The sequence below is a fragment of the Hevea brasiliensis genome, chromosome 5 (assembly GCF_030052815.1).
Source record: "Hevea brasiliensis isolate MT/VB/25A 57/8 chromosome 5, ASM3005281v1, whole genome shotgun sequence".
NCBI classification, from domain to species: Eukaryota; Viridiplantae; Streptophyta; class Magnoliopsida; order Malpighiales; family Euphorbiaceae; genus Hevea; species Hevea brasiliensis.
This window is the reverse complement of record NC_079497.1, coordinates 10,418,147-10,431,217: the sequence shown is the minus strand read 5'-3', so window position 1 is coordinate 10,431,217 and position 13,071 is coordinate 10,418,147. Positions and strand designations below refer to the sequence as shown.

At 34.9% G+C, this 13,071-nt stretch overlaps 2 protein-coding genes across 3 annotated transcripts; one reads left to right on the top strand and one right to left on the bottom strand.

Moving 5' to 3' along the window:
• Nucleotides 1-215: 215 nt before the first annotated feature.
• LOC110639439 (leucine-rich repeat protein 1) lies at nt 216-2,722 on the top strand. The gene is made up of 7 exons (XM_021790378.2): nt 216-378; nt 466-598; nt 941-1,012; nt 1,803-1,946; nt 2,083-2,154; nt 2,239-2,310; nt 2,423-2,722. Exons 1-7 carry the CDS (start codon nt 303-305, stop codon nt 2,502-2,504), a joined length of 651 nt encoding a protein of 216 aa, XP_021646070.2. The 5' UTR covers nt 216-302; the 3' UTR covers nt 2,505-2,722.
• Nucleotides 2,723-3,646: 924 nt separating this feature from the next.
• LOC110639437 (uncharacterized protein At2g33490) lies at nt 3,647-12,589 on the bottom strand. Of its 2 annotated transcripts, XM_021790376.2 has the most exons (11): nt 12,281-12,589; nt 11,753-11,825; nt 10,808-10,882; nt 10,062-10,123; nt 9,911-9,979; nt 8,799-8,827; nt 8,458-8,665; nt 8,115-8,372; nt 6,699-6,752; nt 5,262-6,279; nt 3,647-3,918 (listed from the first exon to the last, which is right to left on the bottom strand). In XM_021790376.2, the coding sequence occupies exons 1-11, from the start codon at nt 12,392-12,394 to the stop codon at nt 3,908-3,910; spliced, it is 1,971 nt and encodes a 656-aa protein (XP_021646068.2). In that variant the 5' UTR covers nt 12,395-12,589; the 3' UTR covers nt 3,647-3,907. The 2 variants fall into 2 exon arrangements, with proteins under 2 accessions (XP_021646068.2, XP_058002947.1); XM_058146964.1 differs by lacking the exons at nt 10,062-10,123; nt 11,753-11,825; nt 12,281-12,589 and adding an exon at nt 10,124-10,201 and having other exon boundaries at nt 3,647-6,279; nt 10,808-10,876.
• Nucleotides 12,590-13,071: the final 482 nt, after the last annotated feature.

Sequence of the window (13,071 nt, the reverse complement as noted above, 5' to 3'; positions counted from 1 at the left end):
AAATCGTCCAACTAATCAATGAGTAAGGGTAGTTTTGGACGTGCACAGGGCTTGCATGAAAAGAACTAAACTATTTCCACGACAGACACACTTCATTAACACTTTGTAATGACTCTTTTGCTCTTTTGTTTTTTTTTTTTTTTAAATCATGCATTAAAAGCTAAGAAATTCTTCTTATGGGTCTATAAAGTCCCCCCACAAAGGATTGATTTATTGCTTCCGTTCTTTAAACAAACTCTAAGCTAGCCAGCTCTCTCACTCTCTCTCTCACTACTGAGCTTACCGTCTTTTGAAGTTCTCAAATGGCTAGTTGTACCCTGTTTCAACTTCTTGTTCTTCTATCAATCATTGTAGCACCTACAAATGCAAACGTAGAAGGTGACACAGATTTTCTTTCTTTCTTTCTTTGAACTTGATCGTATTTGTGGTTATCTTGAATATTGAATCTGTTTACTACATGAACAGGGGATGCTCTGCATGCGTTGAGAAAAGCAGTGAAGGACCCAGGACTTGTTCTGGAAAGCTGGGATCCTACCTTGGTGGATCCATGCACTTGGTTTCACGTCACCTGTGACAGCGATAATCGGGTTACCCGCATGTAAGCTTCATTTTCTTTCTTCTTCTTCCTCTTCTTCTTCCCTTGTTGGTTTTACTTCTGTAGCGACTGTAGTCTTGTTTTATTTCTTTGTTTCACATGACAACTTTGTAAAAATTTCGTGTGATCATATTTTCAATGCTTTAAACCCTCCTCATAAAATCTTGAACGAAGAAATGGGAAGGAAAACCTCAAGAAAATTTGTGATGGTTTTAATTAAAATGATTAATATATCATAAATTGTATGACAATAATATTGTGAGTTATCTCTTATCTTTGGTAGGCAAATACTAATCCTATCTTATGTGGTAAAAATTTACAAGTGTTATAATTTGATACTTGCAGAGACCTTGGGAATGCAAAACTGTTGGGCAATCTAGTACCTGAGCTGGGGAAACTCGAGCGTCTTCAGTACCTGTAAGCACATGAAATAAAGATCCTTAAAATAAATTACTTTGTTAATTTTGAATTATAACATTTATTATAGTACCCATCTATCATCTCAGCTTATCAGTTTTTCATTAAGTTTAACTCCTCTTAACTCGTATTTAGCTAGTTTATTAAATTTAATTAATGAAATTACTAAATAAAATTATAATTTTTATTAATTATTATCTAACACTCATTTAATAATAAACTCTATATTATAATAATTAAATTAATAATTATAATGGCATCATTAATGAAATTTAATGTCCACAAATTATATATATATTTTATATGATTATATATTTAAATTATATATATATATATATATTAGTATATAATATGTTAGTCTCACTAAAAATAAATTGATTCACAAACTTATAAATGAATTTACTCGTGAACTTATAAATAAGTTAAAATAAGTTAATAGACAAACCTAAACAAACTTAACAATAAGTTCAAATTTGACTTACTTAGTAAATGATTCTAAAAATTAAGTTCCTGCTCAACTCATTAAATAAACAATTAAGCTAAATCTTAAGCAACTTGCAAGTGGCTTAGTCGGTTTATAGCCTAGCCCTGCCCCTCACTATCTCATTGTATAAGCTCTTGTAGATGCGGGTATCAATACGCCAGCATAGGAAACTTATATTGGATTTTCATACGGAATGTTTGTAATTTTGTTTCTTATGAATATAGGTCCCATATGCCTGAAAGCAATAGCTGATTACTGTATGTTATGTTCAACATTTAATTTGGTTGGTTTGTGTCGACTGTAAAGGGAGCTGTACATGAATGAGCTGGTGGGTCCTATACCAAAGGAGCTTGGAAACCTGAGGAACCTGGTGAGCTTGGACCTCTACCACAATAATCTCACTGGGTCTATCCCTGCTTCCCTCTCCAAGCTTTCCAGTCTCAAATTCCTGTAAGGATTTTTCTCGCTCTTTTCAATTATTGGCCATTGGTTACTAGTGTCTAGTGACAGTTCCTTCACGCCTTTAACGTATACCTTGGGTCTGGGTTTTGTCCGATGCCTGATGGGTCACGTTACGTCCATGCAGGAGACTGAACGGCAACAGACTGACTGGAAGGATACCAAGGGAACTAACCAAACTTGGAAACCTCAAGATCATGTAACTCTTCTAAATCCCATATTGCCCTTCTTTTTCTTTTTACGAAACTTTTTGCTCTTATTTTTTATTGATCTGTTTTTGCAGTGACGTGTCAGACAATAATTTGTGTGGCACAATCCCTACTTCTGGCTCCTTCTCCAAGTTCTCGGAGGAAAGGTGACTAATTAACCATAATTTACCACTTGTACTATAGCTTCACTTCTCTTTCTTAATGTCTTTTCCCTGTTTTTTCATTTGTGGGTTTTGGTTCTTGGTTGTTCGGATGCAGTTTTGTAAATAACCCTAGCCTTGAAGGCCCAGAACTGATGGGTTTTGTGAGATACGATGTAGGAGAAGGAAGCTGTCAATGATGCATCGAAACGCCGTCGTTTCAACTTCCATATATCGAGTCCGTTAATGGGGAAGACCGCATATCTTTACTCGTAAAATATTGGCTGTCATAGACCTAATACTAAGAAAGCCGCTTTAAGTGGAGAGAAGAATCTCCAATGTTTGGCTGTCACTCTCAGCCACCTGTATTTCATTTTGCCTTTTAACCTGTAGAATATAGATATTCCCTGGTTCTCAATGATGTTTCTGGTTTTTGAGCGACAACTAATACTACAAAGACTGAAGATTGTGGCACATATAACATATATTGCGTTAACTAATAGTAATTTCTAACACCCCAGTTCTTGAGTTCTAGGTGAAACTGAGGCCCTCCCACGTTTGCTATAACGCGATTAATCACAATTAATTTATGAAATTACTGTGGAAGCAATCACAGAAACTTAACACCCAAGAAAGATGATTCCTTTAGGCTTGCTTGGAACATGTTGCCATGGAAAGAAATCTGAACCAAACATTTCAGCAATGAAAAATTGTCAATTAACTCTTGAACAATACGCCTTCACAGTGAAGACAGGTAGGTGGGCAAAGATGCCAACTAAGTTTCATAATCTGAACAGCACAATGAATGTTAAACAATAAACAGGTGTCCTCCCTACTTAGCATTAGTTTTCTTGGTTAAGGAAATAATCCAGAAGATTTTGCATTATTTCCTGCTATTTTGATGAAACAACTTGGGTTCCTAAGAAACGGGAAAACAAGGGACAAAAAAGAATCCCGTTGACCATGCCGAGTGTCCCTTGTCCTTCACGGCTAACGTATAAGCTGAGAAAAGAAGATATGAAAAAAGACAACAAAATGCTAAGTGGCACCTATTACCGTGATTGTCTCTCTCATATATGATAAATTCTTCGATGGATGCTTTATGGTAGACCAAACTCCTAATGAGATGAGTGGATAGGTCTCCTTAAGAATATTTGTTCAGATTGAGGGCCCCAACACTGGTGTGCTTCACCTCAACGGTAGAATCCTAGGCTTTAAGTTAGAATAATACACGGATAAATTCCTTTTTTTTTTTCCTTCAAAAAGGATCAACAAATGATAAATTGGTACGTGTCAATTCACCAGCAGGCAACACTGATCTTAGAGAGAAGAGGAAGGAGGATGGAGAAAGAGTAATTTTGGCTATTAATTACTTGGGAAAATACAAAATTTTTTTCACTGATGAAACATCAAGGCGATTATTCAATTATCCATGCCAAGCGCTCATCATAAAAATTAAAAAATGGATTAACAGATTAAAAAAATGATAGACAGATTTTATTAACAGACCTGCACTACACCTGCTTGAAATCATCAGAGAATCTCTAATGACCAACTTTTTGTTGCCAAACTAGAAACAAAATTATGGCTACAACGAATAAAATCAATCTGCACCTGCAACCATCAAATATGTTATTAGCAACAGAAAAATGCTACACAATCCAAGATACAAACAGAGCTAGAAAGTGGTGGGTTAGAACTGATTACAAACTTCATAAATACTTGATTTGTTGTGTTAGTGCATGCATGTGCCAACATGCCCCTGCAGATTGTGTGTGCACGCACGTGAAAGATCAATGTATTGATCCCCCATGAAAGAGAGAACAAAAATGATGAGAGATGACCGCACATTCAGCAAAATTTCCTACTAAAGCTTCTTCTTACCAAATAAGGGAAGAACAAGCAAAAAATACCAGTACAAGATGAATATACCACGATTACTTTCATACTTATGTTCCCCATATTAAAATACACAATTCAGATAATCAATTAAAATAGTGCTAAACAAGTAGCCATCATTTCCCTCAACTAGTGACAAATATCGGAGTAGAGCATTTTTGCCATCCAAAATGTGTCAAAAAGGCATATCTATGCCTCACTGGCTTCTGCTTCTTGCAACTGATCTCAATGGTACTTTGCTCATGGATGGATGTCAGATATAAAACTCATGTTTGTTATGTCACATTCATGGTTTGCTATTTTTTTTCATGTTTTCTTATATTTTCCTTTGTACTGGAGGAATCACATCCAAGCACCTGTGTTTGTTCCAACACTAGGCACAGTAGGGTAATATGAAGAGTCTGAGCATTGCTCCCTAAGAGCATACCAGCTGCAATTTGCACATGGGCACTGGCAGATTGCATGGAATAAACCTCTTTTATAGCATCCCTAACAAAAGGCTTATAGGTCTGGGACTTAAAAGATCAGGCTACTTGGGTATCCTGTGGAGCATTGGAGATGAAGGCACTGGTAATAAAAAAGGTGCCATTCGCATCCCTATCCACATAAACAGAGGGGGATGAAAAAGAAAAAAAAAAATCTTCTGTTGAACAACTATTACAGTTATTTTCACCATCAATAATAAATGACTGAACTTTGGTTGGACATTTGTTAATTCATTTCACAACAATCTTCAAATTCTTATATAAATATTGGCATATTTTCATTTGCACAAAAATGTCTAAAACATCAATAGAGAGAAATAAATTTCCATTCAGAATGACTGGCTAATTATGGTTTTCAGCTCATAACAGAATTTTCAAAGCCCTCCCCAGCGACCATTTTCATTCATATTGAGCAACATTATTGGCATCGCTATGTCTGAAAGGTGTAGGTTAGTTTTTGGAAATGTTAGCCCCTTTTAATTATCAAAACAAAAACGCTCCTCTGCCAGTCATATCTTTGCAAAATTTATCTAAAACTAAATAAACATACAAACGCACCAGATTCTGAATTACCTCTGATTTGAATAGTCTGATTGACATTCTTGGAACCAGTTAACGCTGGCTGGATGTTTGATAAAGATATTGGTGTCAAAGGAGGAGAGACCATATCTTGAGGTACCTCTGAATTCTGATTAGTTTCCAGAGGCTTTGAGATATTCATTGCCATTGCTCCAAGACTGCTGGATGGTATGGAGAAACTGCGAGTGACAGCCTGAGAAGGTATTGGCAGTGGAGATGCTGAATTTGACATCAATGATTTACCTGTAGGACGTACATGACCTTTGGGCACCAAAGGAGCTGAATGACCAATCAAACTCAAAGGCCTTGAAGATTTGGAAGCTGAACTGGCAGGCGGTCTAGGAAGCTCATGAAGTTCACTTATTTTAGGAGAGGACACAAAAGTAGGGGAAGCTGTTGGAGATACCTTTGGAGATACTTTAGGAGATACCTTCGGAGATACTTTAGGAGATGATGGTAGTTGCACTGTTGGATTTCGCAAAAGGGGTCCTGATAACAATCCAGGAGGTTCCATTGAAACTGGCTTGGTAGGCCATGACTTACTTGTAATAGGACCTGAAAAGGCATATCTTTTAATTTTCTTAGAATCTGACTGTGAAATGAAGAACCCATCAGCCAGAGGAGGAGGTAATTGAGTGGAAGCAGTATTTTTGTTCCTTTCCCTGAGCACTGACTGTGCATTTTTAACAGTGGATCCACAAAATTTACCATCTCCCGTTAATTTTTCATATTTCTTTGGTTCTAGAGGGGATGAATGCCACAAATTGTGCCCATTCAAACTTGTCTTCAACGTTTGATGAACTAGACTACCTGCTCCTGTAGAGTTTGAACTCTTTGTCTCAACTGGGGTAGGCAGTACATATGTGTTGAGCCTTCTTGAAGATGGCCGCATCTGTTTCACCCTTTCTGCAGGATCAGATTTATTTTCAGCAAAAAGTGGTGCTGATTGGCTTATTTTCCTACTTTCTCCTCTAGAAGAAAATGATTTCAGATATCTTCTATCAAGATTTTCCTGCACACATGCCCAACAGAAGCATAAATCTCACTGTTACAGAAAAACCTCAATACTAAAGGCTGCTTTAATGCATGATATCAGGTGTTTTAAGAAAGTGAATAAATGTGTAAAATCTGTGGGCCAATCCCACTCACAAACCCATAACTTCAGGATTTCTGAGATCATATGTACATGATATCTGAAAGGAAGATACTGAGACAATTATTTTTATGAGTTCAGACATGGAATACAGTTTATTTAGACTCTCAATCATTGGATTAACTATTAAATTTTCAAGGCAATCCATTTGGTTATCCGTTCAAGTACATGACATAAACTTAGAAAATCCAGTTAGATCTTTAACCGGTTTGCATCATGCATAAGTGCAGGTGCCTGTTCATACTGAAAGCATAAAACAATAGAGCAAATTTCTTCACCTTTGTGACTTCTAATGTTGCAACTTGGGGAAATGTAACATCCACTAGATCCAACTGCACAAATTGTTGAACAATAAGATGAAGTTCAAATAGTTAAAGAGTGTTATAAAAGGTTATGCATCAACAGATCACAAAGAAAGGCATGACCAAAAATATTGCAGTCATGCACAAACAGCAATATAAAATGTGCACCAGGAACCAAAATTTTCTAAATGAGATGGTTGTACACTAAACAGCCATTAAAGTGCATTTTGTCTTGTGCATTTCTCTAGCTCCACACATTTATTCAGCTAAAACTTCATTTGTTGCAAACTCATTTAATAGCCTCATACCTTAGGCATGACATGTAATATAGGTTTCATAAATGAGTATATTTGCCATCATATTTAGGGTTTGTTTGGAGCTCTTGTTGAGAAATGCACTTTTTTAAATATATTTGTTAGAGGGTATTAAAAATTGATTTAAAATTAAATTTGGCAAACTCTAAAATAACAAAATAGATTTTTTTAAACTACTTTTCTCAATAACATCTAAAAATAGTGCTTTTTCTTGGCCCAGAACCTCTGCCAAAAGGGCCTTACAATGCTAGAACCAATTACTTCAACCACTGCAATTTTAGAATCAATAGCTAACATAGAAAGGCCAAATCTAAGATTCTAAACCAAAAACCAAGAACTTCAAGTTTACAAATTTTAACATCAGCTTAACCAAATTTCCTGTTAAGGCAATGTTATCCATGACATCACAAACTAAATCACATTATAAATATCATGACATCACACTCACTTTGAAAGGTATTAAAATTTTGAATTGAAGGGTGAAGCTGAATAAATGGGCTGGAGTCTAAAATCCATGAAGTATGAAATTTGGGTTTACTTGTTCATGGACCAAACACAGCTAAAAGGTTAAATCTAGCCAATTAGTTAAATGGCCTTTCACCCTTACCCCTTACACTTGGTGTTTTTATTAGATGTGGCATTTTTAACACTCCCCTCAAGTAGCAACCAGAACTAGACATCTGGTTGACACTTAAAACTTGAAATCCTCCCTCTAAAACCAAATTGGATCTCGCTGGGACTAGACATCCAAACAAGCCCGAAACTGAAATGCAGTGGCAATACCCAAAAAATTGAACTAAAATCAGGCCCAACTTTCTCTGATATCATATTAGAATTTTGAATTGAAGGGTGGAGGTGAATAACTAGACTGGAGGCTAGAATCCATGAAGTATGAAATTTGGATTTACCTGTACTTGGACCAACCATTACTTAAAGGTTAAAACTAACCAATTAGTGTGTTGGCCTTTCACCCTTATACATCCTTACACTTGGTGTTTTTATTAGATGTGGCATTCTTAACAAAGGGGAACAATAAGTAGAATAGCTCCCATTTTGCAAAAACAGTATGAAATATTACCTCCATTGAGTTTCTTGATGTAGAAACATCTTGCTTATCGTCATTCTGTCCACAATCAAAACTCAATTCTCCATCATCAAGCACATCACAGGTATCATCATCTTCATCATCATCATCATCATCATCATCATCAACATCATCCCTATCATCATCTTCAAGTCCACTAAAGTGGTAATCTATATGTTGTTGTTTGGTGACCAATTTCACATGTGGCTCGAGGTTTTCAAGAGATTTAAGAGCCTTCTTGAAGAAGCATAACTGCTTTCAAGAAGGAAGAAAATATAAACAATCATCCAGAAGGACCACCCAAAAAAAAAATGTTTGAAAAAGGAGAAGAAAAGACCTGAGCAGCATGGTGTCGTGCAGCCTGTGTAAGAAGACTTCGAGATTGTCCTTGCTTTAGGGATTTCAGACGGAAAACAAATAAGGTTGCCTCTTCATCATATTCATCATGAGCCACTTGTAACTGCCGCATAGAAAAAGTCTCTGCCTTCCTACTTCTTCCCCTTCCTTTTTCTCTTTGCTTCATTATCATGTATTCATATACATCTCTGTAGATCAAACAATTGAGTGAGAAGACACACACACACACATATATATCAAAGTTATGCATGCATGCTGCACTGGGATTGTGTGGGCATGTGGATGTGATTGTGCACAGGTGTTATAAAGATTAACATTAACCTTTTCTCATCACATTGCCGCTTCATCTCCTGCATAAGTAGAAAGGAATAATATTAGCTGAAAGTTTCTTTAGTTAAAATGCTTGAATGAAGATGTGGAGGATATATAAGCAAGAGAATTTGAAAACAAGGAAAAACTTGAGCATTTGCAAGATAGAAATTCTAACAAAGAAACTAAGCCAAAGCTTCTGAAGCAGGAGAGAGAGAGAGAGAGAGAGAGAGAGAGAGAGAGAGAGAACATTATAAGAAGAGATTCAAACGCTGGAAGATTGCCTAAATTTTCTGAAGGTTCTCCCAAGAGTCTAAAAATTTTTTGGATGTCCACCAAGATTCAACAAAATTGTCAGCAAATTTAGGCCAGAGTACATGACAGAATTTTTTAGAATTGCCCTGCAGAACCTATGATAAAAAAAATGGAATAAACAAAATTTTGAGAACTGTGCTAATTATCCTATCAAAAATTAACTAAAGTGAAGGACATTCAATAGTTGAGCTACTCACAACCCATGCTGCCCCTTAATGGCTTCCTGGTGTCCCTTAACCAAAAGAAACAAGCCACCAGAGAATGCAAGCTCAAACCGGCCATTTGGAACTCAATCAGAAAATATATAGATCTCTATGGAGTTTATAATTTCTCATCTTAAAGAAGGTGTAATAAAGCTATCCATTTGGTTGCACTTCCCCATATTGCAAAAATCCAGACTATTGATACTTCCCAGTTTCCACCTTAAGCTCTCCCAGCTTTCCAATACTTGTTCTCAAATTCTAATGTTATAAATCAGCCCTGAATATCTGTCACAGACCCTAAGTCCCTAATCCAAGGTTGTGAGATAAATTATCACAAGATACAGAGTAACTTTAGCAAAATTTTTATTGGAAAAGTCATTATAATCTAATATTCATGGAAAAATGAAGAAATAGCAAAAATAAAACAAAAAATCAAAAAGAAGAAGAAAAAGAAATAAAACAGAGCAAAATAAAAAATTATGATAAATATTAAAGGATGATCATAGAGGTAACTACTGCACAATTGAAAATTTATGCATAGAACAAACACCTTTTTTACTCGGCCATCAACTGATTGGAACAATATCAAAGAATCCAGAAACAAACCTCAACAGTTTGAAGCTCATTGAGAAGAGACTCCGATGGGATTGTAATTGTCTGGAATATGTGAGAACGCTGAAATATAAAAACGCAAATTTCATTACCAAGCCAAAGGATGTTTATAACTAATGATAGCTTACTCATAACCAGGACTCACGTAGCTATCAACAAGTTTCTTGAGTTCAAACTGCACTTTTCCCAGCATCAGTAATACTTTACCTGCATAGGAATTAGGAACAGTAAGACTTCAGCTTCTCTCTCTTTTTAAGTCCCCCACCATTGTGGAATGCAATAACCCTATGTAATAGATAGATATAATGAATTAAGAACCAAATAATAAATAAATATCTAAAGTTGGCATGAATCAATGACAATATTCACGATAAAAGGAATTTGAAACAGCATTCTCAGTTAACACTGATGCAAAAGCAAGTTAACTCACTGATAATTGCACCAGATGCATAAACTGAAACAGACGAAATGCTATTCTGAAACTTTATCTTTATTAAGAAAAATCTGATAATTAGTTGAATTACTGTTTCCAAAGTGCAAATTTAAAGAAACGAGTGAGGAAAAAAAAATCATAACAAGGCATGATATGACCAACTCGGTCTCTATATTTCTCAATCAAATATGCAATTTGGAACAACATCCAATAAAAAGATGGTTTATATCTTTGCTGCAAATGCATCATGCTCTATGGAAGATCATATGTAACACAAGCATTATGATACTCACCATGAACAAAAATCTGCTAACATATTTTTGTTGAGTTTATAGAACTAACATTATGGCAAATAAATCTATCTGTACTTGAGATGCTTAAAAACTTTGACAAAACATTTTTAAATTATCCAGAGAAGAGAACCATATATATATATATATATATATATATTCACTTACCACTTTCTTCATCATCATTCAATGCAGTTTTCTCGAGAAGACAAGCACCCATTTCATGCAATGATTCTGAGAATTCTGAGAACAAATGAAGTTACATAAGACCTCTATAAATGTCACCCAAATAAGTTGAGGAGATTGACATTTACATCATGCAAGAGCTCCCAATAAAATACTGTAATGCCAACCAAGCATCTGATTTTACAATAATTCACTTATTAAACATCAGTCTTCAGGAAACACAAATACTGTAAAGGCAAAACAAAAGGTAAAGATTGGAAATGAATATATTGGGCTAAATATCCCAATACATATAAAGACTAACCTTCCACAACTAACTTAAAATGTAAGGAAAACTTTAATTTAAAAAAAATATAGAGACATACTCATCTATCAGTATTATGTTACCAATATTGTGTAACACTTCTAGCTTGTTGTTGACAGAGAAATTATAGCTTTGTTGTTGATATACCTCTCATCCTTTGTTCATTCACAATATAATATTTTCATGAACCACCTGATACTTAAATTTCAACTGGCATTTATTTTAAGAGAAAAGAACTTCCTCTTTCTCTCTCATCCTCTCTTAAATGTTGGGTGTTTTACAACGTAAATAATTGGCTCTGCAATGTAGCCTTTGGTTATAGCTTGAATTTTGCTTCTTTGAAACAATACTTTGTTTCTCTGCTTAGAATTTCAACATATAAGTAGAATTCAAATTTTTCCTTTTTTGAATAGGGGAAAGAAGGAGGAGGGGGGGTGGGGGTTGTCGGGGGGAGGAGTGTCAATGAATAATTAAAAAAATCAATGCTGCTAAACGTTAAACATCAAGACAAGAAAATAATAGTAATATTTACTCTTATTTGCCTTTCCAGATTGATTGATTATGTGCACAGAAATAATACGAGAAATCCAAGGTAAAAAGGGAAAAACATATGAAAATAATACCATAGGCACTATTAGCAGTTGCTGCAGCTGCAGAAAGTAAGCTATCATAGCAATCTCTCATGTCCTTCATGTCCTGAGGAAAAAAGAAATGCAGCTACGTTAGAGAACTGAATGGAAAATCACTAGAAAAACAATATATATATATATATATAAAGTTGCTAACTTTCGATTATAATTACGTACAAGCCTAACTACCAAATCCATTAGCTAATAGCTCCAAATAATGGTTACTTAAAGCAATCATTGGCCAATTTAGTAACAATTAGGAATATAACTCAATGAAAGGAGTGAGAACCCAATTACTTCAATACTTTCATAGCATTCCTTCGTCATCATATTAGTTTCAGGGAAAAAAGAAGTCTATTTTCAGTAACCAAAAAAAAAAACTGATTAGGCCAGGCTTGCCCAAAGAGTGAAACCCCAACATCAAGTGTTTGGTTGCTGAGAAATCGGTTGAAAACAGCAAGAAATAATAGTTTGAAAATCTAAACTCAGTTTCGGTTAAATTTGTGAGAGACAGAGGTGCACCTGAGAAGCCTGAGCAAGTTCATCAAAGGGAGCCAAAGGGCGAAGATCTCTTCGGTCCTTGTGATCAACATGGCGAAGACCGAACCCTCGCAATTTCCTGAGAGAGGTCTTCATTTGGTTTCCTTTCCTTTCTGAGAGAAGAAATGAGCAGAAAGAAACTATGAAGAAGAAGAAGAAGAAGAAGAAGAAGAAAAAATGATGGAGAAGCTGAAATTGGAAGGAACTACTATAAATCAATCAAATGCCAATATCTTCCCCAACCTACATGCATTCTCTCTCTCTCTCTCCCTCCCTCCCCCTCCTGGGTATGTCACCATCATTTATAGGACCCCAGATCTTAATGTCTCACCAATTTATTTTCTATTAAATAAAATAAAATAACAAGAAAGCTGTTTCTTGACTTCCTCGTTTCTTTTCAGAAGATTTTACGGGGAACGGAAATAAAGAAATAAAACAGGGAAAAAAAAAACTTTGTGAATAATATAAATTTTTTTTAAAAAAATTTTCCTCTTACTTTTCCTGTGAAATATAAATATGATTGCGCCAACTGATTTAATAATTTGGAAGATATTAGTCTAGCGTAGAAAATTGTTTATTGTAGTTTAGGCCTATTTGATAATATTAATTATTTTAATAATAATAAAAATATATTTAATTTAACTTATAAAAATCAATTTATAAGTATATGGAGTTTAAAAGTAAATTTAAATTTCTTACTTGATTAAAGTAGTTAATGTATTTATTAAAAAATAATTTATAAATATATTTATTATTAAAATAATTAAAAAATA

Coding starts and splice junctions, on each gene's coding strand:
- LOC110639439 (XM_021790378.2), top strand. CDS start 303: ATGGCTAGTTGTACCCTGTTTCAACTTCTTGTTCTTCTATCAATCATT. Junction 1,013..1,802: donor CTCGAGCGTCTTCAGTACCT/GTAAGCACATGA, acceptor TCGACTGTAAAG/GGAGCTGTACATGAATGAGC. Junction 1,947..2,082: donor CTTTCCAGTCTCAAATTCCT/GTAAGGATTTTT, acceptor ACGTCCATGCAG/GAGACTGAACGGCAACAGAC.
- LOC110639437 (XM_021790376.2), bottom strand. CDS start 12,394: ATGAAGACCTCTCTCAGGAAATTGCGAGGGTTCGGTCTTCGCCATGTT. Junction 10,124..10,807: donor GAATGATGATGAAGAAAGTG/GTAAGTGAATAT, acceptor ATTCCTATGCAG/GTAAAGTATTACTGATGCTG. Junction 9,980..10,061: donor AGAAACTTGTTGATAGCTAC/GTGAGTCCTGGT, acceptor TTTATATTTCAG/CGTTCTCACATATTCCAGAC.